The sequence below is a fragment of the Vipera ursinii genome, assembly GCF_947247035.1.
Source record: "Vipera ursinii genome assembly, chromosome: 16".
In the NCBI taxonomy this organism is placed as follows: Eukaryota; Metazoa; Chordata; class Lepidosauria; order Squamata; family Viperidae; genus Vipera; species Vipera ursinii.
Window position 1 is genome coordinate 4,952,271 of NC_139529.1, and position 26,301 is coordinate 4,978,571.

Genomic DNA, 26,301 nt, shown 5'->3' on the forward strand with positions numbered 1-26,301 from the left:
AAGAGGCGCCTGAAAGACGTGGCGTGACTGCCATCTAGTGGCGGCAAGCAGCTTCGCAGCCAAGGAAGAGAAAATTGATCACAATGACTGCTAACCAGGTTGAAACCATGATTAGAGATAACGAAGGGGGCAGAAATCAGGAGGGGAGAAGCGGGAGGGGGGCGGGTATCAAGAAAAGAAAATTGCAAGCAACATTGTTGCTTTTCAACCCAAATCTGGGTTTTTCCACCACTGTTTCTAAGGGTTTTTTTTTCTTTGCTTTAAAACCTAACTTCTTTCATGTATTGCATTCAGTAGGTAAACATAGTTTGGTTTAAAAGTGGCTTATGGTGCTTTTGTTATTTGGGGGTTTGGGGCGCAATCTGGGTTTATTTGCGCGCGACAGGTCGATTTCTTAGGACACCCTGCGGCCCACCTTGCTCTCCTCGTCCCGTAGCACGTTGGACTGGGTGGATTTGGCAAACCACGGCTTGGCAAAATTAACCTTGGTTTCTCCAGCAGCCCCTAAGCTGCTTTCAAGGGCTGCAAGTTGGAGGAGAGGCAGAGAAGGCGCGCCGCGTCGCCAGAGGGCGCTGCTGAGTTCGCGCGCTGGCCGCGCTCGCGGATGACGACATCGAGCGGCGCCTCAGCGCGGGAGAGGTGTGGGGTGGGGGGGGTGCGAGCCCGTTGCCGCGGCAACCGCGGCCTGCAGTGCCGGGGAGCCTGCCGGGGCCCGTTTTTTGCCCCCGCCGGGATGTTCGGGGACGCGGCGGGCGGCGCCCTGGACGTGGAGTCGGTGTGGAGGAGGGACCAGGGGGCCCGATGCGAGGAGGTGGGGGCGCCGCTCTGCCCTGCGGGGCGCGGGACTACAGGTCCCATCCTCCCCGGCCGCGCTCCCCCCACCCGCCGTGGGCGGTGGGGGGCGCTGCTCCGACCTTTCCCCGGCTGGGCCCCGCCCTCCGGTTCCCTGGTTTTTTTGGGGGGAACTACAAATCCCATAGTGCGCAGCGGTGCAGAGCAGGAGTGGGGCGAGCTCCCTTTGGCACGGCAGCCTTTTGCATCGCCCTTGCCTTGGCTGTGGATAATGGGCTGTGGGGCCATGCCAGCACAGGGAAGGGAGGGATCCCGGGCAGTGGGGTCTTATATTGAGGATACTGGCGATCCTCAGTTGGGGCTGTGGATGATGGGGCTTCTATTTGGAAACGGTCGTCCTCATTGGGGGCTGTGGATGATGGGTTTATTTAAAATGGTCGTCTTAACGTAGGGGCTGTGGATGATGGGGCTTCTATTTGGAAACGGCCGTCCTCATTGGGGGGGCTGTGGATGATGGGGTTATTTAAAATGGTAGTCTTAACGTAGGGGCTGTGGATGATGGGGCTTCTATTTGGAAACGGTCGTCCCCATTGGGGGCTGTGCATGATGGGGTTATTTAAAATGGTCGTCTTAACGTAGGGGCTGTGGATGATGGGGCTTCTATTTGGAAACGGTCGTCCTCATTGGGGGCTGTGCATGATGGGGTTATTTAAAATGGTCGTCTTAACGTAGGGGCTGTGGATGATGGGGCTTCTATTTGGAAACGGTCGTCCTCATTGGGGGCTGTGCATGATGGGGTTATTTAAAATGGTCGTCTTAACGTAGGGGCTGTGGATGATGGGGCTTCTATTTGGAAATGGTCATCCTCATTGGGTGCTGTGGATGATGGGGTTATTTAAAATGGTCGTCTTACGTAGGGGCTGTGGATGATGGGGCTTCTATTTAGAAATGGTCATCCTCATTGGGGGCTGTGGATGATGGGGTTCCTATTTGAAATTGGTCATCTTCCGAAGGGGCTGTGGATGTTGGGGCTTCTATTTAGAAACGGCCGGCCTCACTGGGGGCTGTGGATGATGGGGGCTCCTATTGGGGAACAGCCGTTCTTTCTAGAGCTGTGGATGATGGGACGTTCATTTGGAACGGCCAGCCTCATTGGGGGGGGGTCGTCCGTGATGGGGCTTCTATTTGGGGCGGCCCTCCTCGCTGGGGGCCGTGGACGATGGGCCTTGCATTCCTTCCCGCAGAAGAGCACCCAGACCGTCCCCGTCCGCACGGCCGAACGGCGGGTCCAGACCTGCCACTGCCATGAGGTGGGCGTCCAGGCGGACCCCGAGGCCAGTCCGGCCCAGACCTTGCCCCTCCCGCCGCCGCCCCCGGTAGACTACGCCGGCCTGCGGGCCTTCCTGCAGCGGGTGGAGGAGCCGGTCATCCGCGAGCTGGACAAGAACTGGAAGAGCCACGCCTTCGACGGCTTCCAGGTCAACTGGACGGACACCAACGAGACGGTAATGGCCCCTCCAGGAACACCTGCCGGGGGCTTTGGGGGGGATCCCCTCCATCCGGGGACTCCCTTCGCCTCCTGCAAAGGGTCGGGGAGGGATCGGGCAGGATCTGCTCCCCGGGCCAAGGGGCCAAAGTCTTTTCCAGCCCGGAGAAACGAGATATAGGACGTCCTTGACTTAGAACAGCTCACTTAGTGACCGAAGTTACGACGGTCCTGAACAAAAGGGACCCAGGACCAATTTTCACACTTGCGACTGTGGCAGCATCCCCAGGGTCACGTGATTTACATTCGGATGCTTGGCAACTGATTCACACTTAGGACAGTCACAGTCTCCCGGGAGGGGGGTGGGTGGGAGTCATGCGATCCCCCTTTTGCTACCTTCTGGCAAGCAAAGTCAATTGGGAAGCTGGATTCGCTTAACAACCACGTGACTAACTTAACAACCGTAGTGATTCACTTAAGAAACGTGGCGAGAGAAGTCGTGAAAGGGGGCAAAACTCACTTCCCAAACGTCTCACTTTAGCAACACAAAATCCTGGGCTCGATTGGGGCCGTATGTCGAGGAGGACCCTCTGTAATGTCCAGAAGTGGCTCAGCAGACCCTCCCCTGCTTCATCTGAGCATGGCGGGCGGGGGGAGGGGGGTGGCGGCAGAAGCTCCAACGCAACCAGACTTGTGAGGTGCCATTATTGCCGTCGCATCTCGGCCTTCCGGTGGGACAGATGTCCTGGCCTGGTCCCATCTCGTCACGACTGACCAAGGCTTAATCTCTGGGGGGCTCCTCCTCTGCCAGGCCCCCTCATCCCCCCCTCTTCTCCCTTGCAGGTGTCTTGTGCGCACAGCTTGTCGTACCCTGAAGCCCAGGAGCGCAACCTGCAGGTGACCGGGGTCTCCTGGAACGCCACGGGCTCCGTCCTCGCCTGCTCCTACGGCAGGTGAGCCGAAAGAGACGGCGGTCGCTGATTCGTATCTGTGTCCCAGTTGTCTCTCTAACGCCTCTGTCTCCCTCATTTTCTTTTTCTCTTTTCTTCCTTTTTCTCTTATTTTTTCTTCTTTCTTTCCTATTCTTTCTCTCCCCTCCCTTCCTCCCACCCTTTCTCTCTTTTTCTTTCTCTTTTTTTTCTTCCTACCTCCCTTCCTTCCTTCCTCTTCTCCCTCTTTCTCCCAGACTGGATGACGGAGACTGGAGCGCTGAGAAATCCTTCCTCTGCACCTGGAATCTCGACCGCCGAGCGCTGAATCCCCACCGCCCGGACCTCGTGGTGGAGACCACCAGCGCCGTCCTTTGCCTGGCTTTCCACCCCCAGCAGCCTTCGCTTGTCGCCGGCAAGTGCTTCTTGAGAGAGCTCCCCTTGGGCCCGGACAGGAAGCGGACCAGGGTTGACCGGGGCGCCAGATTCCTCCAACGTCCTGCCAGCTTCTCAATTCTACCCCCTCAGGAGGCCTGTTCAGCGGAGAAGTCCTGATTTGGGACACCAGCAGACAGGAAGACCCCCTGGTCTGGAGGACGGGCATGACCGACGATACTCACACCGACCCCGTGTATCAGGTAGGGGCGGGGCAGGGTTGCGGTCCAGCTCCCTCGTGACTTCCTGAGCTCCCCGATTGCTCCTCTGGGCCTCAGGTCAGCTGGCACCGGGACCCCCGTCAGCCGCGCACCTTCCGCGTCCTGAGCCTCTCCACCGACGGCAAGATCCTCGTGTGGCAGGAGGAGAGAGACGGGCTCCTCCGCCCCGCCGGCGGTTTTGCTTTCGTCCAGCAGCAGATTCCCAGGACCACCAAGCTCAAGAAGGTAGGTGGGGAGGATCCTGGCGGAGAAAACCTCCACAGCCTTGGACCGCCCACCGAAAAAAGCACCTGACGTCACCGGCAAAGCGTTGGGACACGTTGGCGGTCCTAGGCGAGGCCTGCTGGTCCCTTGGATTTGAGAGGATACGTGTCCGAGGCCGTTTTTCACGCGGATCGGAGTCTTACAGGGAGGGTTGGGTTATTTTAAGCTGATCCTAAGATCGTAGTTATCATCTTTTATTATCTTTTTAAGCCCTTCTGCTCATCTTTGCAGAGACGTATCAGTATGTCGGAACGGCCAAATTCTTATGGCAGCCGAGCATGGGAGGACCGGGCAGGGCCCAATCCCCCTCGACTTCCCCTGGAGTCTTATTTTATTTATTTATTTTTATTTTAATTCCATTTATATCCCGCCCTTCTCCGAAGACTCAGGGCGGCTTACAAGCTTAGCAGTAGCCTTCATTCTATGTATATGCCTGCTTATTAGGGCTTTCACACACCCCCAAACGGCATTATTACAAAGTCAGCTTATTGCCCCCAACAATCTGGGTCCTCATTTTACCTACCTCGGAAGGATGGAAGGCTGAGTCAACCTTGAGCCTGGTGGGACTCGAACCTGCACTAATTGCAGGCAGCTGGTGTTACTTAAGGAGGCATCAGCCCACTGCTCCACCAAGGCTCTTAAATTTTCAGTGTTGTGTTTTGGCTGCAATGATGCACAGACTTTTTTGTCTCCCCCTCTGCTCTCCCCCCCTCCACCCAGCATTCTCGAGGAGACACAGTGGTGGGAGTCACGTCCCTCTCCTTCTCCCACTTTGAGCCCAGCGTCTTCGTCAGCGGCACGGAGGGCGGCGGTTTGATGAAGTGCTCGACGGCGGTGGACACAGCCGCCCTCCTGCGGAAGGCCAGCTCGGTCCCTCTCAGGGCCCCCGCCCAGTTCAGCTTCTCCTCCCACGGAGGACCCATCTACAGCGTCAGCTGCTCACCTTTCCACAGGTAAGGCCCTCCCGAAACCTTCCGGATTTTCAAGAACCAACACAATCGGCAACCTTGGGTGCGCTTCTGGCTCTGCCATCTCGGTATGGTGGTTTGCAAGCTGGGGATTATAATTTACCGTGTTGTGGTACTCCAGGCAAACGTGGTTTAAAGCAGCAGGTAGCCCTGTTTGGGGTTTTTCTGTTTTCCTTTGCCAAGCGGAAAGGGAAAAATTAAAACCTGCTTCTCCAGGTGTCTTCTTGAGCGAAGGGGAAGGATACGTGTATCTGAAGAGTAACAAGAGCCTGGATTTGAAGCATAGCCACGGGACAAGATTCCTCTAGATTCGAGACCATTTGGTCTGTGGTTCTGGGCCATAAAAAAACTTGTCGTGTCGTTTTAGTTCTTTTAATGTGCAATGGTGACTAGAGAGACGCCTTATGAATTATGGGCGCTTGCAGAATAGGGGGAATTCCAGGCGAGGGGTAAATTGAGTCGGCTGCAAATTAGAATTAGAATCAGAGAGTTGGAAGGGACCCTGTAGGTCATCTAGCCCAACCCCCTCTTTCAAGCAGGAGACCCTCCACCATTTCTGACAGAGGGCAACCCTTGACGACCACTCGGAGGCTCCAGCTGGTACAGAATGCAGCCGCGAGAGTTGTGTTGGGAGTTTCCCGACACTCCCATGTTACACCTTTGCTCCGCGAGCTGCATTGGCTTCCAGTTGCCTTCCGGGTGAGATTCAAGGTGTTGGTAATGACCTACAAAGCCCTACATGGCATGGGTCCGGAATACCTTGGGGAGCACCTGCAGCCGGCGTCAACTTCCCTCCGCCCAGTGCGCTCCCACAGAGAGGGCCTCCTCAGGGTGCCACCGGTCAAAGAATGCCGACTGGTGGCCCCCAGGGGGAGGGCCTTCTCTGTGGGCGCGCCGGATTTATGGAACCATCTTCCGGTCGAGCTCCGGATGGCGCCTGACCTCCGCTCCTTCCGGCGCGATCTCAAAACCTACCTTTTCGAACAAGCTGGCCTGGCCTGATGGGATGGGGTTGGGTTTTATTGATGTGTTTTAACCTACTTTTAATGTGTTTTAACTTATTCGTGGGCATCTTGTTTAATCGTTTTTAATTTTTGTATCTTGTTTTTGATATGTATTGCCCTGTTCACTGCCCTGAGTCTTTCGGGAGAAGGGTCGTATACTAAATAAATAAATAAATAAATAAATAATAAACCCAGTCTCGTTCTTGAAAGCCTTCTGGATGCTACTCTCTCCTCGGATTTTGGATTTGCTAACCTAAAGCTGCTTCCCCCCCCCCACCCCCAAGGAATCTGTTTCTGAGCGGAGGGACCGATGGACACGTTCATTTACATTCCATGCTGCAAGCTCACCCACTGCTTTCTCTCCAGTTGTCCAAGAAATACATCTTCAGCGTCAGGTGGTCCCTTGTCCGGCCCCTGGTTTTCGCAGCTGCTTCCGGGGAAGGTACTTTTGCTTTAGCTAGCTGTGGGGAGGGGAGGGGGCTGGACGGGGTTTTATTTGAGCCTGCCGCTCGGCTCGCCTCATCCAGGTGGGGGTAGCGAGTTTGGCGCTCGACTCGCCGTTTTTCTTACTCGCCGTAGGATCCCGACAGTCCTGCTTTTCAGCGAATCGATTTATTTAAAATTTCATTCTCGTGCGAAACTGCCGCGATTTTAAATTTTGGTGCCGGCTCTGAATAATCGGAGGAGGGAAAAGCAGGACTTTTGGGGGAAGAGCCTGCAAAAGGGTGGTGTTGTAAAACCCATCACTCTTTTTTTTATCTTTTGGGCTCGTTTCCCAGGGGAAGTGCAGCTTTTCGACTTTGCAAAGAGCTCGCAAAAGCCCTCGGTTTCCATCCAGCAGACGTCCAGCCAGGGCCCCGTCTACTGCTTGGAGTTCAACCCTCGGCAGGCTCAGCTCCTCGCCGCCGGAGACGGCAACGGGACGGTGAAGGTCTGGCAGCTGAGTTCGGATTTCACCGAAGAGGGCCCGCGGGAGATGAGCCATCTCGATCAGCTAGCGAACGAGGTCACCGATTAGTGCACACACGCACACCCTCCAGCAACGGCGTGTCTCGGTGTACAGATGGTTAAAAGGCAGTCCTTTGTTCACGCAACTATTTTCACACGAGGGCAGCACAGCGCGTAAGGGAGGGGGTCGCAAATAAATCCCAAGTAAAAGCACATCTCTGAGTGGCGTTCTTTTTTTAAGTGAGGGGACTTGGTCGATGGGAGAATTCTCCGTGCGCCAGAGGCGTGAAACAAACCCTCGCGGAGGGGGGGTGTTCAATTGGGACTAGCAACTTTTATTGAAGCACACACCGCGACGTACATTTGTTTGTTTCCTTCTACTAAGCGAAGCGTGTTTTTTTTTAAAGGTTACACAGGGGATTATTTTCGAGCACGAGAGGGGAGACATGCAGAGGCCGAAGACGCAAGCGCATTCTCGGGATCCCGGAGGGAAGGAAGAAAAGCTCGGGGCAGGGAGGGGGAGGGAGGGAGGCAGGTGAGCGCCAGGGATCAATTCACGAAGAGGGAGCGCGTGAATTCGATGTAGTCGTAGGCGGAGGGAAGTTCTCGGCCTTTGCTATCCATGTAGGGCTTCATGTGCGAGATGCAGTAATCCGCCTGTTCCCGGGTCAGATTCTGAAAGGCGACAAAGGGTCGGAGGGTCAGAAAGTCAAAAGGGGAGAGAGTTTGAATTCAGACAACCCAACTATCGGCATACGTGAGACTGACTGGGGTCGACTGCAGGGGTGACAGCGAAATATAATTCTATCGTATTTCATCTATCTACATCTTAAATTACTCTGCACCTTGATATGGCCCAAGGGCTAATTACTACAGGGATTAAAAGGACATTCCCAATTTCTGCCCGCCTGGGTAGAAAACGTCAAGCCTCTTAAAGCAGGACGAAGGAACGTTAAGCGCCGAAACGCTCCTGTCCTGGAGCTGACAGTATCAGAAAGGGTTTCACCCACTCAGTGACGTGTTCCTCATGTCTTACTCGGCTTTTTCTCTCATCATTTCTGGGGTGGGCCTCTTGCCCCCACCGCTCTAGCAAATTATCTGCGTTACGTGGGGCTTCTTAGCAAATTAAAATGACGTTGAGGGGGCAGAAAGCGCGTCCATTCCTGGAGCAAGGGCGGTCACGACAATTGGAGGGTGCATACAGGCAGTCCTCTACTTAGGACGAACGAGCCCCAAATGTTCTGATGTTAAGCCGAGACCTTTGTTAAGCGAGCTTCGCCCCCATTTTTACGACCTTCCTTGCCAACGTTGTTCAAACGGAATCACCGCAGTGGATAAAAGTTAGTAACCCGGCGGCGAAGCGAATCCGGCGTCCCCATTTGGCTTCGCTTGTCAGGCGGCCGCAAAAGGGACACGGCAATGGTCGTAAGTACGAACCAGTTGCCCGGCGTCTGAATTTTGATCATGTGACCAGGGGGATGCTTCGAAAGTAACTCTGAAAAAGGGCCGCACGTCGCTTTTTTCAGTGCTGTTTCAACTTTGTACGGCCACTAAATGAAGTGTTGTAAGCAGAGGACTACCTTAAAAAAGGTAAAGGTAAAGGTTCCCCCGCACATGCGTGCTAGTCGTTTCTGACTAGGGGCCGGTGCTCATCTCCGTTTCAAAGCCGAAGAGCCAGCGCTTGTCCGAGGACTTCTCCGTGGTCATGTGGCCGGCATGACTAGACGCCAAAGGCGCACGGAACGCTGTGACCTTCCCACCGGAGTGGTCCCTATTTTTCTACTTGCATATTTACGTGCTTTCGAACTGCTAGGTTGGCAGAAGCTGGGACGCGTAACAGGCGCTCACTCTGTCACACGGCGCTCGGGACTACCGCAGTCGGTTCTAAATCCTCCCCCTACAAAAAAACAGCTTCCCTTACTTGGTAAAGCTCTTCCTTTGTCACGTAGGGCTTGCCCTCCGAGCTGAGGGCGCGGAAAGCGCTCTCTATCTCCTCACTGGATTTCACGTTCTCCGTCTCCCTGCTGATCATAAAGGCCATGTACTCTTGCAAGGAGACGTGTCCATCCCTGGCAGAAGGAGAAAGGGAAAGACAAAAAAAAAGCGTTGGGAGATGACCAGAGTGGGAATTCTGGGAGTTGAAGTCCACCCACCGTACAGTTCCCATGTTGAGAAGTCCGGTCGTACGATGTGGGAGACAAAAGTATAGCCCCCTCCTCATGTAACCAGATGAGACCGAAGCAAAGGGGAGGTGGGCCCCACGGTAGTGATTTAAACCAAAGCTGTGACTTGAACTCTTATAACGTTTCACAATAGGAACGTATTGTTTGCGATCTGTGCGGAGCTTTGTGCCATATGAAATTGCAAAGTAGGTCGTGTTGGGTACGTTTAGAATGTAAGGACTGGAATAGAAATAGGGAGCTGAAAGTAGCCGATGGATGCGGGTTCCAATGTAGACGGGTATATGTGGAAAGTTATGTTCAGCAGGTCAGCAAAAAGTCAGCAGAAGTCAGGGAAAAATCAGCAGACCTGTTCTGTACCAGCCTACTACCAGCCCTGCAGATAAGGCAGGGACAACCCCTTTTACAAGAAGGCAAGAGGCTGGAACTAAGCCTGCCAAATTTATGGACACAAAAGCAAGCAGAGCAAAAACAAGACACGAACCATGAAACAGGAGCTATTCAAGCGGTTGCCTTCAGCAAACCAGCCCTCCCACACATTCCCCTTTTATACAGTTCAGGGCGTGGCTTCTCTCTGCCTCCTTCCGAGGTGCCCCATTGCCTTCCTCTGTTTACTCCTCCTGCGTCGGGCGTCCTTGAACAGGGCCAGCTGTGGGTCATCTTCATCCACGCTGTCAGGCTCACACAGCTGGGTCTGCGTCGTAACCAGGTGGGAGGGGCCTGGCTGAGGGCTCTCATCAGCAAGCTCTCCAACACCCTCAGCAACCTCTCCAACATCCCCCTCCTCCTCCTCTGAATCGTCCGACCCAACTGCCGAACCCACAGGCTGACCCTGAATCACAACAGGACCATCTGACTACAGTCTGAGAACGAGAAAGGGTATATATAAAGGGTTGGGACTGGACCTGACTGATTTGCAATTGGCCTATAGCTGTCCTATTGGAGTTTGCTATGCCATATGGTCCTCATTGCCATGGGTTATTAACGGAAGTGATGTCGTGTCGTTATGTTTGCTGGGTTGCAAAGTCATTAGCAAAATAAACCTCTGAATCTTAAAAAAGTAAGAAATTATTGTTTTGTGTTGCTGCCTCTCGTCTTTTCCATGGGGTTTTTCCACGACATAGGAGCTTTGGGGGTGGGAAAAAAAAAAAGACACAAAGGGCGTCCTTCTTACCGGTTGGGATCGACTGTGTCAAGTATAGCCTCGAATTCCGGGTCCGGTTCTCCCTCCTCCACCATGGGCAGATCGTAACCCAGAGAGCGCAGGCAGGACTTAAATTCTTGGTGGTTCAGACGGCCCGATTTATCCTTGTCAAAATGCCTAGAGTGAAGGAAAAGCCGCTTTTTTTTTTTTTACTTTTATGGGCTAAACTTTTTCTCCAGATAGGACAGAGGCCCCCAACCTTTTGGGCATCAGGGACTGGTTCCGCGGAGAGGTTTCCCCGCGGACTGGAGGGCATGCAGTTTTATGCGCTACCTGCATCCCATGGATGGGGCTTTTGCTTTTGTTTGCACAGCCCGGTTGCTGGCATGCCCGGTGCCGGTCCACGGACCAGGGTTTGGGGTGTGTGTGTGTGTCCCCAAGATAGGCTATGAAGGGATCTCCAAACATTGCTTCGATACACAGAAAGATGCCGGGATTTGGATAGGCTCCCCTACCTAATCAGATTGCAGCCAGCTAACAGCCGCTGCCTCTCCCGGACGTAAACCTGGCTCAGGTTTTAAAAACAGGCGTTAAGGGTTTGGCACCCAGGAGGAGGTGTGCAGGCCAGGACCACCACCACCCACCCACCCTAAAAATCGCTGCAAAACTCACTTAAACATCATGCTGAATTCCTTCAGAGCTTCCTCGGTGACGCCAGTGGTGTTTCTGGAAAAGAGAGAAATGTGTTTACCCTCAGAACATCTGGATGGGTTGGAATCTCCTCGTTCCCAAAGCGGGGAGGGGGGTTTCTGCCTCTTCGGCTTAAATCCGTTGCACCAATACGGTGGTTTGGGAACCATTTTTCATTTGGCTGGAGGAAAATAAACCACTTTGGGGGTGGGGGAAAATACGCTTTGCAGGTTTAAGTCTCGTTTGGTCAACCACTTGGAATTTGGGTTACACCCTTTAAAAGAACTGTCGGGAACTCTCCGTCCCCCAGCGAAGTCAGGAAGCTGACTCGCTTCCCAACCAACCATTTCCTGCAATGCTAAACCCCCATTCCAGGCTGGGCGGGTGCCCCCCCGCCCCACCTGGCCTGTATCTGCTGCTCCAGGTTGTGCTGCATTCTCATGCCGAGCTGATCCAGCTGGTCCCACTGTTGTGCCAGCCCCACCGTGCTGTGCTCGGTGTACTTGTTGTCCAAAATCAGCGCCTCCTCCATGGCGGCTCCCAGGTCTTCGATTTTCTTCAGCTGGCTCCTCATGGCCCGGATCTCCTGGTGTTTGCGCTGAAAGGGAAGAAGAAGCGTGCACAAGCCTGCCCGCGCACACACACAAACACACACACCTACACGACACCCCCTCCCCCAATAGCTGCAGGCCACTTGGTTTCACCCCTGGCTATGAATTGCCAAAGATTAACCTGAACGTAAAACCCTACGATCTATTTGTTTAGTGACCGGCACCGGAAAAAAGCAACTTATGACCGTTTTCCCCTGCTTAACGACCGTGGCGGCATCCCCATTGTCAAGTGATCGAAATTCAGACCCTCGGCAACCGGCTCCTATTTAGGACGGCTTGCGGCATTCCGGGTTCACGTGATCCCCCTTCTAGGACCATCGACAAGCAAAGCCAATGGGGGGAAGCCGGATTCCCTTCACAGCCGTGTTCCTAGCTTAACAGCGGCAGTGATTCACTTAACGACGGTGGCAAGGTCGTAAAAAAATGGGGCAAAATGCACCTAACGACCGTCGTGTTTGACAACAGTTGTTTTGGGCTGAGTGGTGATCGAGGGGTCTTCAGACTTGGCCCTTTTATGCCTTGCGGACTTTCAACTCCCAGAATTCCTCAGCCAGCGTGCCTGGCTGAGGAATTCTGGGAGTTGAAGTCCGCAAGGCATAAAAGGGCCAAGTCTGAAGACCCCTGCTCTAGACAACACCTGCTCTTTGGTTAGCTTTGCCCCCCACCCACCCCCAAGGCAGAGCAAATGTTCTGGGATTCCTTGAATGTCTCAGAAGGAAATTGGGAACGAAATTCCAGGTTATCTGCTCCGTTCCTCTTGCTTGAAATGATCCCAGCGTCGATAGGAATCTTCTCCGTGTGTTTGGTTCCATCAAAATACACACCTTGGTGGCTTCCAGCTGAGACTCCAGAGTGCCAGATTCTTCCACCATGCAGGACCTGAAGAAAGATTTGGCATCAGAGAGAGGGTCTTCAGCCAGTCCAAGAAATGGGGCTCGTAATTAACACTCTTCCCTCTATTACGGGGGTGTGTGTGTGTGTGTGGTGTTAGTGTTTCCATTTAGTTTAATTAAGGCACTGATCGACCGAGCAGCAGTGTGGTACAATGGCTGCAGGTGCCAGCCTAGACAATGTGACTTCTAGTCTAGCAGATCTGGATTGTTTAGAAAATGATTTTTAAAAAAACAAGAAGAAAACCCACACGGAATGAAGCCAAGCAAACACGCACGCACGCACACGCCACCCTCTGGGGTGTTTTTCACAGGGGAAAATGTAGATGCTTACAGACCAGCTCTTGCAACATTTATTAATGTAAACAAATTCACGTATTGTCCATCTGAATGTTTACGTGTCTCTGGGTGGTTTAACAAATAATAAAAAAATATAAAATCCAGTTAATGTCTTTCATCTTGATATCAAGTCTCAATGAGGGTAGAGTGAAGACCCCTAGCAGAAGCTGTGTCTGATTACTGTGTACGCGTACCCCTGCAGATAAATGCACCGCACAATCTAGACTGTGCACGCGTAAGCCTGCAGGTAAATGCCACACACAATCCAGATTGTGCATGCGTATCCCTGCTGGTAAATGTACCACACAATCCAGATTGTGCACGTGTATGCCTGCAGATAAATGCACCACACAATCTAGATTGTGCACGTGTATGCCTGCAGGTAAATGCACCACAATCCAGATTGTGCACGTGTACCCCTGCAGATAAATGCACCACACAATCTAGATTGTGCACGCGTACCCCTGCAGATAAATGCACCACGCAATCCAGATTGTGCATGTGTATGCCTGCAGACAAATGCACCACACAATCTAGATTGTGCACGCGTACCCCTGCAGATAAATGCACCACACAATCCAGATGGTGCACACGTTCCCCTGCAGGTAAATGCACCACACAATCTAGATTGTGCATGCGTACCCCTGCAGGTAAATGTACCACACAATCCAGATTGTGCACGGGTATCCCTGCAGATAAATGCACCACACAATCCAGATTGTGCATGCGTACCCCTGCAGATAAATGCACCACACAATCCAGATTGTTCATGGGTATCCCTGCAGATAAATGCACCACAATTTAGAACATCTGATCTTGCAATAACCAATTTCTCTTTTGTAAGGACTGCTTTCTCTGTGAATAAAAGGTTGAGGTTGGAGCAGGCTATCTCATCCAATACAGGAAAGAGCCTTTTCAGAACCAAATTCTGCTCTGGACCTTTGGGCAATTGGGACCCCCGAGGTCCCTTCCAGCCCTCGGACTCTATGGTTAATTTCAAGCCCCATTTCAAGAAGCAAGTTAAGGGCAGCGGAAAAACAGCGACACGTTCATGCAACTTCTAAAGCGCCGGTTTCTTGATGGTCCTGAGGGGGAAAGTGGGAGGGGGGGGAGGATGTCTCCCTGCAAAGCGTCCTCAGCCATCAGATCGAAGCCTGACACAAACACACACACACACACACAAGCCGTGAGTAAAATTGCTTGAGATGAGCGGTGCTCGGCCAACGAGAGGGACGAGACTCGAGCGAGGTTTTGCACGGCGCGATAGGGAGGGGAAAACTTTGGCACAAAGGACCGGGTTTGCGCGCTCCCTTGCGTGTGGGGCAGGAGCTTTTCAAGCAAAAGGGAAAAACAAAAACGCTTTGGCATCGGAGGTGCTGCTGGCCAGGGCTCTTTCTAAAGTGATCCAAAATGACCCATCTACTGATGTGACTCTAACGTAAGGATTCTTCTTCCCCCCCCCCCTTGCAAACGCCTAATAAATAAATACACGGCTTGGTTTTAAAACTTTGGAAATGAACTAAAGCCAAAGTTAGCAGGGAACCGGGGTGTGGTGGTGGCGGCGGTGGGGAGAAATCTCAAAATCCAGATTAAATCCCAACTTGGGCAGACGGACAGGGTCGCAGGGAAGCAAGTTTTGGTTCACTTTGAAGTCCAGAGCTCTGTCCCCCCCACCCCACCTGGAACATTTGCAGTGGGGAAAAGAAAAAGAGGAAAAAAAAATCACAACGGACACTCGGTGCGCACAAAAACACACATCTGGGCTACTGTGTGGGCGAGCTTCACTTTCTCGTTGCCCCTGTGGAAGTGGAGAGGAAATGGCTGGGGGGGTGGGAAATCGGCTGGCAGGCTCGCCCCCGACAGTACCTGCCCCCTTCAGCAAGTTTGGGGGGGGGGGCAGATTTTTTTTTTTCATTTTGTTGGGGTGGGTAAAATTCCTGGGTGCTTAAGAAAGGATGCTCGTTTTTTTGTTGTTTTTCCAAACAGGTGAGTCTCGCTTGCAAGAGGGGGGGGGGAGGGTTAAGTGTCAACATCAGCGTGGCAGGTGAGAGTGCTCACAAAGCAATTAAGTGGCCTGTTTCAAGGAGGGGGGGGTGTTAAGTGGGAGCCCCCCCCCTCCCACAATCCACCCGCCTTTTTGCCAAGAATATCTCACAGTAGTGATCGGTTAGTTCGGGGTGGGGGGTGGGGGGGTAAGAAAAGCCGAGCCTCGGGGAATTAGGAGTGTGCAGTTAAAAAAAAAAAAGAGAAAAGGAAAGCAAAAAATAAAATTAAAATTAAAAAACCAAAACACAGCGAGGTAAGAAAAAAAGGAGAAAAACCTTCCAGACAGATCATCCCCAACTTCATACTGATAGACGCGAACGACACGACGGTAGGCTATGCTATTCAAAGGAAAGAAACCGTGTGAAATTCCGAAACAGGAGAAGGGAGAACATGGGAGAGAAGCCCACGCACACATACGCAACACACGTGGCAAGGGGACACGTGGCTTATAACCCTTGCCCAAGGTCAACGCTCAGTGGTTTGTTTTTTTTAAAAAAAGACGTAAGCTATTTCAGCTTCTCCACTCGGGATGCGAGCACTGCCTGCCCAAACCACCAGAGATAAAGCTAGTTTTTTTTCTTCTCCCCATGCCATCGTTTTGCTGAGTTCTGTCTCTTTTCTCATCTTTCCTACGGTCTTCCCCTATTGGTTTCTGATGATTTATCAGTTGTTGTTTGTAACTTATGATGGATGGTTGTAACTACGACTTGCGACCTATACTTTGTTCTTTGCATGTACATTGAGAGCTTATGCACCGGATATAAATTCCTTGTGTGTCCAATGACACTTGGCCAATAAAGAATTCTATTCTATTCTGTTTCATATTCTATTCTATTTTATTCTTTCATATTCTGTTCAATTGTTCTATTCTATTTCATATTCTATTCTTTCATATTCTATTTTATATTCCATTTTGTTCCATATTCTATTCAGTTCCATATTTTATTCCATTCCATTCCATATTCTATTCTATTCTATTCTGTTCTGTTCTATTCTATTCTGTTCTATTCTATTTCATATTCTATTCTATTCTATTCTATTCTATTCTATTCTATTCTGTTCTATTCTGTTCTATTCTGTTCTATTCTATTCTATAATTCTGTTCTGTTCTATTCCATATTCTATTCTATTCTATTCTATTTTATTCTATTCTATTCTATTCTATAATTCTGTTCTGTTCTATTCCATATTCTATTCCATATTCTATTCTATTCTATTCTATTCTATTCTATTCTATTCTATTCTATTCTATAATTCTGTTCTGTTCTATTCCATATTCTATTCTATTCTGTTCTATTCTATAATTCTGTTCTGTTCTATTCCATATTCTATTCTATTCTATTCTATAATTCTGTTCTGTTCCATTCCATATTCTATTCTATTCTATTCTATTCTATTCTATTCTATTCTATTCTATTCTATTCCATTCCATATTCTATTCTATTCTATTCTATTCTATTCTATTCTATTCTATTCTATTCTATTCTATTCTATTCTATTCTACTCTATTCTATTCTAATTATTTCATTCTTCTATTCTATTCTATTCTATTCTATTCTATTCTATTCTATTTATTTCATTCTCTATTCTATTCTATTCTATTTTATTCTAATTATTTCATTCTTCTATTCTATTATTCTATTCTATTCTATTCTATTCTATTCTATTCTATTCTATTCTATTCTATTCTATTCTATTCTATTCTATTCTATTCTATTCTATTCTATTCTATTCTACTCTACTCTGTTCTGTTCTATTTCATATTCTAAATTCTATTCTGTTCTATTCTATTTCATGTTCTGTTATGTTCTATCCTACATTCTATTCTTTTTAAAAAAAATACAGGCAATGACTGTGTCAGCTTGAAGACGTTTGTCTTCATGTGTCCACACATCCAATCTAGCACGTAGTGGGTCTTCGCCAGCTGCTTCCTACTAATCTATGGGGCTGATCTCCAGTCGGAAACAGATGGGGCTGTTTTAATGAGCTGCAACAGACGTGGCTGTGTGCGCCACCCATTCTCCCAAACATCTCTGCAGCACTGAATTCTGAATCCTTGCCTGGTCCTGCTGTCTGCAGCTTTGAACCGGAGAAGCTAAGGCTTATCTTGCACGCATGTAGGAGAGAACCTAGTTTGTACTTCTGTCTCTGAGCGGATTAAGATTTAAAGGGACAGCCACATTCTTTCTTTCTTTCATGGGTGTGCGAGGGAAAGAAAGGGGGGGGTGGGGAGAAACAGATAACACAACAAGAAAGGTATATAATAACCAAGTCACAATTTGGCCCTTTGGTTGTTGAGTCTGCGCTCGTCTACTCTCCCCGTCCGTTTCCTCCGGTGCTGTAATCCGAAATGATTTTTCCAATTCTGGTTTGGAGGCAAATCATGGCTTGCGCTTCTCAGAGAAGCAGCTCAACAATCAGTACCAAAGGCCAAATCTCTGGGGCATCCGAAGCAGGCTTGGTCAAAATACAATGCAGTACAACAGAGGATAATAAGGGGGGCGTTTGTTTTTTTTCCCCCACCACCTCAACGGGCAAGGGAGGACCAACTCCTTAACACGGGAAGCACAAGGAGTTATGGTGTCTTTTATTTCCAGGGTGGCAAAAAAAAGGGAATAAACGACTTAAAAGTCAAACCCGCCACCCCCCTCCCCCGTAGCAAGATGGGTAAACCAGTCGGGACAACGGAGAGGCAGAAAAATGAACCCCGGAATCAGGTGTGATTGGATCCTCCTCAAAATGCTTGGTCTGATGTCTACTAGCAGAGCCCAGTCAAGTCTCCTCCAACAGAGGACGGAGCTCATGCCGGCAAGCTGGAGTTCGAGGTAGTACAGTAGATCAACAAGGAACGCTGTGCCACTACGGTGGACAAGAAAGCTTGTTTGTGTGCATGTGCAGAAGAGGGGCATAGGAGGAACTTCAGGCCTATTTTTCCTCGGGGCCTCTGAACTAACCCCAAATCTTGGACAGGGTTCCCCTGCAGAGTCCAGACGTCGATGCCCAAACTGGGGTGAACTCTGCGAACACAGTTGCCTCAAGCACGGTAAATGGCACGAAGAAGCAAGAGCGGTTTGGGGTGGGGGGGGAAAGGGGGAGGGGAAATGTATACTAACCCATCGAGCAGGTATGTTCTGTAGAGCGTGAGCGTTCGAGCGTGGCGCCACGGGAGAAAAACCAAGGAACGGGAGAGCGAGGAAGAAGTCAAAGGAAAAAAAAACAAAACGAGAGAGACGTTAGGAAAAAAGCAGACGTGGTCTTACAAAATCCAGCCTCTTAACTGAATTTGGGAACTTTTCATCTCGCTCCCAAGTTCAAATGCTATCCCTCCGATAATGCGCCGTGACAGGGAGTCCTCGAACCTACGGCCACGAGGGAGCCCAGCGTTTCGGTTGCTAGGTGAGACGTTTCCTAAGCGAACTTCGCGCCCACGTTGCGACCTTCCTTGTCAAGAGTTGTTAAGGGAATCGCCGCGGTCGTTAACTTAGTAACAAAGGTTGTTAAGTGGATCTGGGTTCCCCTTTACTTTGCTTGCCGGGAAGGCCGCAAAAGGGGACCACGGGATGCTGCGACCGTCATAAATATGAATCCGTTGCCAGGCGTCCGAATTTCGATCACGTGACCACGACTGCAACGGTTGTGTGGAAAAACAGTCCTAAGTCTCTTTTTTTCCACTGCCGTTGTTAACTTCGGAGTGGTCAGTAAATGAACCGTAGTGAAGTTGAGGACGACCTGTATTGGGCTGGGCAATTTAGCCTGGGAAAAAAAATCTAAATGAGAGGGATGTTTGTTTTTTTCCCAAACGATGCCCCTAACTGTTTTGGAAGTTCTGAAGATGATCACCGAAGAACTAATGTTAGATGTTTTGTGCCAGCCATGGCAGTTCCCCAAAAAGGTCATCAGATGGGAGCAAAGAGGCTTCTTTGCTCCCACTGATGGGTCAGGGGTCCCCGGCCCCTTGCAGCCCCATTGGCGAGAGAGTTTTATGGTAAGGGAGGGGCTAAGACCCCCCATAAAAAACTCTGCTCAGGGGCTGCTCTCTCTCTGCTCTTTTTGTTCTCTCTTCTTGTTTGCTTGCTTGCTGATCCATGAGATCAACCCAGGCATGGACGCCTCCATGCCAGGGAACTCTTTCTATTTACTTTATCGTTAAATAAAGCTTTGAATGATTGCATCCCTGCGTGCTGCCTTTTACTTGGAAGCACCTTAACGAACCATCGGGTCTCGTGAGACCATCTCACAACTAAGGAAAAAGTTTCGTATTTAGGAGAAATGCGACCAGCAAACTCTTCCCTTAAGAAAAGTAAAGAGGTTTCACGAAGAAGCAGAGACTGAAGATCTTGTATTGAGCTATAAGCGTCTATGGAAATTCTCTGCCATCCAGGTCAGGGTTGTCCCAGAAATGCTTTATTTACGAGGCAACTTTGAAGAGGTTTCACTTCTCATCCCAGAAGCTTCTTCAGCTCTGACTGGATGGTGGGGAACGGAAGGATTTATACTCCTTGCAGACCGCGGGTCGTTTGCCTTCTTTTAGAGAGTCCTTGAGGCCTCTTGGAGGTTTGTCTATGTCCTCACCTGAGTGGTGCAAGTGGGTGTGGAGCCTTTTTGGAACTGTGTTTAGAGGGGGAGGGATACAACATCATCTATCTTCACTCTACAACACGGTCCTTTCAGCAGTTCCAAGGCGGCTCCAGACCCATTTGCACCACTCGGGTGACCCCGAGGACACAGAGAAACCTCCAAGTGGCCTCAACAACTCTCTAAAAGCGTGCAAATGACCAGTTTTTCTGGGAAGTCCAGTGGCCTCGTAAGTAAAGCATCTTTGGGACTGAGCTACAAGGGGCTCCTCTGGCTTAGTGTGTTGTGTGTGCGAGTCACCAAGGCCTGTTAATTCTTGGCTTCAGGCTTAGTGTGATGGGCAAACCCAGCTTAATTAACTCAACAAGCCATGGCTGGTTATCTTAAGCCAAGCCAGCCCTGCCAAGCTGCACCTGGTCTCCTGAATCCACTGGTGGAACGCATTGGCGTGCTGCGCAAACTCCTGCCGCAGCTTGTCGTTCTCCTCCTGCCTGCGTTGCTCCTTCTGAAGCTCTAATTCCCGTTCCTGGGGGGAGAAAAAAAAGAGAGAGGGGAGACATGGTTAACCGTCTGTGAGATTCTTGAAGAAAGGTCCGCTCCTAGGCAGGCAGGCAGGCGAAAGTCCACGAAGGACATCGGGAAGGGATAAACCTTGATTATCTTCTGCAGGTTCCTCCAAGTCTCCTCCAGGGCTTCCATCGTGAACCAGGTGTAAGGGTTGGAGGCCACGCGGAAGCTCTTGATCTGGCGGTCAAGCTCGGCCAGCTGATTGAAGTCGGCCTGGGCGGAGCTGAGCGAGGACCGGAAGGCGTCGTGAGCTTCTCGCAGCGCCTTGATCTCTTCCAGGGAGTTGCAGCGCACGGGGTCGGTCAGGTCCTCTTCGGCGTTCTCGAACCAGCTGTTAAAGGCTGAGGCTTTCTTAGCAAAGGTCAGGAAGAGGTCCTCCACCTGGAGAAGAAGACAAGCCTCAAACATCTGCCAGGGATCAGAGGGGAGCAGGTAAGGATCCAGTTCCCCCGTGCTGGGTTTGCAAAAGGAGTGTGAAGAGATCAGACTTATTGAAAGCTAAATCTTATTTTAAGAAGAGGCTAGAGACAGTCACTTGTTTAAAATGGTATAGGTTTTCCTGCTTGAACAGGGGTTGGACAAGATGATCTCCAGAGTCCCTTCCAGCTCTATTCTATTCTATTCTATTCTTATTCAATATTCCTATTCCTATTCTATTCTATTCTATTCCATTCTTAATTCCATCCCATGCCTATTCTATTCTATTCTGTTCTGTTTTATTCTATTCTATTCCATATTTTCTATTCTATTCTATTCTATTCTATTGTTCTATTCTGTTCTATTCTATTCTATTCTATTCTATTCCATCCCAACTCTACTATATTCTATTTCTATTCCATTTCCATTTCCATTTCATCCCATCCCATCCCTATTCCATTCCATTCCATTCCATCCCTATTCTATTCTATTCCATTCCATTCCATTCCATTCCATTCTATTCCATTCCATTCCATATTCTATTCCATTCCATTCCATTCCATTCCATTCCATTCCATTCCATTCCATTCCATTCCATATTCTATTCTATTCTATTCTATTCTATTCTATTCTATTCTATTCTATTCTATTCTATTCTATTCTATTCTATTCTATTCTATTCTATTCCTCTACTTCGTTTTATGGGACAAGACTTCTATGCTTCACATTGTTTTTGTCCATGGCTGAAGCCCCCTATGGCAGCCCACCCCCCAACAGGCTGGTCCATGACCTCCAGAGTCCATTCCATCTCTATTGTGATTGATTGATTTGATTGAAATGGTCTAGGGGTCTCCTGCTTGAGCAGGGGGCTGGACTAGATGACCTCCAAGGTCCTTCCCAGCTCTGTTCTGAGTTATTAAACCCGAAGCTTCCTTAAAATTTGCTCTCCCCGAGCCTTTCGCCCACTTCTGGCTTGGGCCAAGGGAGAGATTTTTTTTTTAAATGACTCTCTGGCGAAGCCGAAGGGCCGATTTTGTGTGTGTGTGTGTGTGTGTGTGTACACGCACACCCCACAGCTTTCCTCACCTTTCTGAAATGTTCCTGGGCCTCCAAGAGTTTTTTCTTCCGGGCAGCCGAGTTGGCCAGCAGCTGGTTCCAGCGCTTCATGAGCGAGGCGTGGCGAGCTTCGATGGCTTTCGACTGGATGTGCTTGGCGGCCAGCAGCTGCTCTTTCAGGGTGGTGATGTTGGCGATGCCTTCCTGGGCGAAGGCGTGGAGACCGGCATCAAAGGTTTCCTGGGACGGGAGGAGGAGGAGGAGGAGGGAGGTGAAGGCTTGGCCCACGGAAAGGAAGACTGAGGCAAGTTGGCTTGTTAGGGCCTTCAGCCAAGTAGCCCCCTCCCTTCGCGGCCACCCACCTGCTTGGTGAGGAGGGTCTGCACCGAAGAGAGGTCTCGCCCGTAGTCGTCCGTCTTCAGGCTGTTTTCTTTCTCGCCTAGGAGATTGGTACTTTATTTGTATCCCACTTTCATTATTATTATTATTATTATTATTATTATTATTATTATTATTATTATTATTATTATTATTATTATTATTATTATTATTACAAATAACTCAAGGTGCTGAACATCTCCAATACAGCTTCTTCCACCTATTTTCCCTACCACCCAGCTTTCATGGCTAAGGTGAGACTAGAACTCACCGTCTCCCGGTGACTGGTCCAAAGTCACCTAGCCGGATTTCGTGGCTAAGGTGAGACTAGAACTCACTGTCTCCCGGTGACTGGTCCAAAGTCACCCAGCCGGCTTTCATGGCTAAGGTGAGACTAGAATTCACCGTCTCCTGGTGACTGGCCCAAAGTCACCCAGCCGGCTTTCGTGGCTAAGGTGAGACTAGAACTCACCGTCTCCTGGTGACTGGTCCAAAGTCACGTAGCCGGATTTCGTGGCTAAGGTGAGACTAGAACTCACCGTCTCCCGGTGACTGGTCCAAAGTCACCCAGCCGGCTTTCGTGGCTAAGGTGAGACTAGAACTCACCGTCTCCTGGTGACTGGTCCAAAGTCACGTAGCCGGATTTCGTGGCTAAGGTGAGACTAGAACTCACCGTCTCCCGGTGACTGGTCCAAAGTCACCTAGCCGGCTTTCATGGCTAAGGTGAGACTAGAACTCACCGTCTCCTGGTGACTGGCCCAAAGTCACCCAGCCGGCTTTCGTGGCTAAGGTGAGACTAGAACTCACCGTCTCCTGGTGACTGGTCCAAAGTCACCTAGCCGGATTTCGTGGCTAAGGTGAGACTAGAATTCACTATCTCCTGGTGACTGACTCAAAGAAATCCGGCTGGCTTTCGTGGCTAAGGTGGGGGCTAGAACTCACGGTCTCCTGCTTTTTTGCGCCAGGTGCCAATACGTTTGTTTTCATATCCTACCTTTCTTTTTCTTTCTTTCTTTCTCTCTTTTTCTATCTCTATCTACATCACTCTTATCTATTTGTCTATCTCTATCTACATCACTCCACCACCCTCCATCTTATTTGCCTACCTCTCATCTATCTATCTATCTATCTATCTATCTATCTATCTATCTATCTATCTATCCGTCCCTCCCTTCCCATTGGGGTTTGTAAGCGTTGCCACCCCTCACCCAGGTGTCTCTCTTTCTCTCTCTCTGTTTTGGAATGTGGCCCTCCCTCCCTCCCTCTCTCACCCACCTATCCACGACTCCACCACGTCTGCTTTCCAGTTGAACTGGAGGAAAGCGGAGTTCTCATCCAACTTGGCCTTCCTCTGAGAAGCCGCCCTTTCCAGATCGGACACTTTGCCCTTCAGGCTCTTCATCTTGGCGGTGATGTTCTCCTCATGGTGGTTGTTCTGGAGGGAAAGGAGGAGACCCGTGGCCCGTTACCTGTGCCCAATGGCTGGCTTTCTGGACCTTTGTGGAAGTCCACAAAGAGTGTGTGTCCTTGGTGCTCTCTGACCTTGGGTTATTTTCTTGGAGATGTTTCAATACCCAACCAGCTAACATCATCTGTGCTACAAAGGAGTGGAGTTTGTGGAGTGAAAGAGGAAGAGGAGTGGAGAAGGAGGAGGACTGTGAGGTTTTCTGGTGTTCTCTGAGCTTGGTTTTTTTTCCTTGGAGGCATTCCATTACCCAACGAGGCAACATCTTTTAAGCTTCCAGCCACGAGTGTCATCGCTGATCCTAGCAGCAGCGACTTCCATGCAGCCTTTGCCCTGACCTTGGCCCGCGAGAAGCAGGGGTGGCGAGCCCACCCAGGTCCTGTTGAGTTCCTCTCACCTTCTGGATCAGGTCCTCGCCGTTGGCACAGATGTCGTTCACCCGGTCCTTGTGCACGGTGAAATCGCTCTCAAACGCTTCGTGCTTCTTCAGCAGGCCCTGCAAAGTAGAGGAAGGGAAAAAAGAAGGAAGAAGTTACCGAGACTGAACCACCCGGGGGGTTGAGTACCGGTAGACGAGGCCACCACGGGCAAGCTGTGTTTATATAGGTAGTCCTCAATGTATGAACACAGCTGAGGCCAAAGTTTACTTTATTTATTTTATTTTAATTCTATTTATATCCCGCCCTTCTCCGAAGACTCAGGGTGGCTTACAAGCTTAGCAGTAGCCTTCATTCTATGTATATGCATGCTTATTAGGGCTTTCACACACACCCCAAGCGGCATTATTACAAAGTCAGCTTAATTGCCCCCAACAATCTGGGTCCTCATTTTACCTACCTGGGAAGGATGGAAGGCTGAGTCAACCTTGAGCCTGGTGGGACTCGAACCTGCACTAATTGCAGGCAGCTGGTGTTACTTAAGGAGGCATTAAGCCCACTGCTCCACCAAGGCTCTATGTTAAGTGAGACATTTGTTTAAGTGAATTTTTGCCCCATTTTACGAACTTTCTTGCCACACTTGTTAAGTGAATCACGGCCGTTAAGTTAGTAAAGTGACTCCGGCTTCCGCACTGACTTTGCTTGTCAGAAGGTCGCAAAAGGGGATCCCGTGATCCAAGGATGCTCTGACTGTCATAAATATCTGTCAATTGCCAAGTGTCTGAATTCTGATCACGGGATCACGGGGATGCTGCAACCGTCGTAACTGAAAAACGGACATAGGTCTTTTTTTTTTTCCCCAGCGCCGTTGTAACTTTGAACTGTTGTAGGTCAAGGACTCTGTATCCATTCATGGCATTTACAGGGGCCTTCTCTCTGAGAATCCAGGTTGACTTACAGAAGACTCTCCATTTGATTTATTCATTAGTAATTTTATGTATATTTATTCTCTTTATTCTCCTTTAAGAATAAAACTTACTTCTGTGAGTCTGCATTTGAGTAGCCAACCCCCCTGCTGGAATGGATAGGAATAGGAATAGAATAAGGAATAGGAATAGGAATAGAATAGAATAGAACAAGGAATAGGAATAGGAATAGAATAAGAATAAAAATAGAAAAGAATAGAAATTGAAATAATAGAGTAGAGTAGAGTAGAGTAGAATAGAAAAAGGAATGGAATGGAATGGAATGGAATAGAATAAAATAGAACAGAATAAGAAATAGAATAGAACGGAACGGAACGGAACAGAATAGAATAAGAATAGAATCTGGAATACATTAGACTAGACTAGACTAGACTAGACTGCAGAATGGAATATGGAATATGGAATAAAATGGAACGGAACAGAACAGAACAGAACAGAACAGAATAGAATATGGAATGGAATGGAATGGAATGGAATGGAATGGAATGGAATAGAATAGAATAGAATAGAATAGAATAGAATAGAATAGAATAGAATAGAATAGAATAGAATAGAATAGAATAGAATAGAACAGAATAGAATATGGAATGGAATGGAATGGAATGGAATGGAATGGAATGGAATGGAATAGAATAGAATAGAATAGAATAGAATAGAATAGAATAGAATAGAATAGAATAGAATAGAATAGAATAGAATAGAATAGAATAGAATAGAATAGAATAGAATAGAATAGGACAGGACAGGACAGGACAGGACAGGATAGGATAATGAAAGAATAGGATAGAATATAGAATAGAATAGAATAGAATAGAATAGAATAGAATAGAATAGAATAGAATAGAATAGAATAGAATAGAATAGAATAGAATATGGAATGGAATGGAATGGAAGGGAATCACAATAGAGTTGGAAGGGACCTTGTAGGTCATCTAGTCCAAATCTAAGCAGGAGACCCTACAAATCCACAATCCCACCACTGCATGACACTCACCTGGGGCTCCCCCAACAAATCCGGCCTTCCTTGCTCACCTGTATGGCTGCGAGGGTGTCTCCGTAGTCCTCACTGGCCACCAGAGTCATCTTCTCGTTAATCCAGGCCTCTTCTTCTTCCACGTTGGCCACAAACTGTTGATACTCGAGAGACTCCTCCAGACGCTGACCGCTGGAAGCAAAGAAGGCAGGGAAAATTGACCGATGGCCTCTTCAAGCCCGTCCATCCAAAGGGCCCTTTTTGGGTCACGGGCGTTTTCAAAGATGGCGAGGCTCGCCGGCCCTTCCTTGGCTGCTTCTTGCCTTTCAGATTCTGCCAGGGGGCGATTCGGGGGCTGGTTCAAGGTGGACACCCCACATCGGGGCCCTTACCGTGCCGCGGCCAGCCGCCTCAGCTCCTGCCAGTGTTCCACAAACTGAGCCAACCGCTGCTGGATTTCATCTTTCCCGATTGTGTTGTCGTCGGACAACTTCTTGCCGGTGTCCAACACGCCCTGTCCGAGAAACACAATCGCACGTTGGGGCAGTGCTAAGCAAATA

At 49.6% G+C, this 26,301-nt stretch overlaps 2 protein-coding genes across 6 annotated transcripts in view; one reads left to right on the forward strand and one right to left on the reverse strand.

The window, feature by feature from the left end:
* The first annotated feature begins 638 nt into the window (after window positions 1–638).
* DYNC2I2 (dynein 2 intermediate chain 2) lies at window positions 639–7,500 on the forward strand. Of its 3 annotated transcripts, XM_083375109.1 has the most exons (9): window positions 639–811; window positions 2,037–2,297; window positions 3,122–3,231; window positions 3,465–3,622; window positions 3,736–3,845; window positions 3,921–4,088; window positions 4,848–5,080; window positions 6,384–6,541; window positions 6,879–7,500. In XM_083375109.1, the coding sequence occupies exons 1-9, from the start codon at window positions 734–736 to the stop codon at window positions 7,115–7,117; spliced, it is 1,515 nt and encodes a 504-aa protein (XP_083231235.1). In that variant the 5' UTR covers window positions 639–733; the 3' UTR covers window positions 7,118–7,500. The 3 variants fall into 3 exon arrangements, with proteins under 3 accessions (XP_083231235.1, XP_083231233.1, XP_083231234.1); XM_083375107.1 differs by lacking the exon at window positions 639–811 and having other exon boundaries at window positions 992–2,297; XM_083375108.1 differs by lacking the exon at window positions 639–811 and having other exon boundaries at window positions 1,100–2,297; window positions 6,466–6,541.
* SPTAN1 (spectrin alpha, non-erythrocytic 1) overlaps window positions 7,362–26,301 on the reverse strand; it is a 68,200-nt gene continuing 49,260 nt past the window's right edge. For 2 of the 3 annotated variants that reach the window (XM_083375011.1, XM_083375010.1), the window contains 16 exons: window positions 26,134–26,255; window positions 25,801–25,933; window positions 23,803–23,901; window positions 23,216–23,375; window positions 21,925–22,001; window positions 21,593–21,802; window positions 20,174–20,470; window positions 19,936–20,048; window positions 18,061–18,078; window positions 15,223–15,285; window positions 12,497–12,551; window positions 11,463–11,659; window positions 11,044–11,097; window positions 10,402–10,548; window positions 8,969–9,116; window positions 7,362–7,722 (listed from right to left, as the gene is read on the reverse strand). In XM_083375011.1, the coding sequence (XP_083231137.1) occupies window positions 7,597–7,722; window positions 8,969–9,116; window positions 10,402–10,548; window positions 11,044–11,097; window positions 11,463–11,659; window positions 12,497–12,551; window positions 15,223–15,285; window positions 18,061–18,078; window positions 19,936–20,048; window positions 20,174–20,470; window positions 21,593–21,802; window positions 21,925–22,001; window positions 23,216–23,375; window positions 23,803–23,901; window positions 25,801–25,933; window positions 26,134–26,255 (2,019 nt within the window). In that variant the 3' untranslated portion in view covers window positions 7,362–7,596. The remainder of the gene's footprint in view (window positions 7,723–8,968; window positions 9,117–10,401; window positions 10,549–11,043; window positions 11,098–11,462; window positions 11,660–12,496; window positions 12,552–15,222; window positions 15,286–18,060; window positions 18,079–19,935; window positions 20,049–20,173; window positions 20,471–21,592; window positions 21,803–21,924; window positions 22,002–23,215; window positions 23,376–23,802; window positions 23,902–25,800; window positions 25,934–26,133; window positions 26,256–26,301) is intronic. The other variant, XM_083375012.1, reaches the window with a different exon arrangement.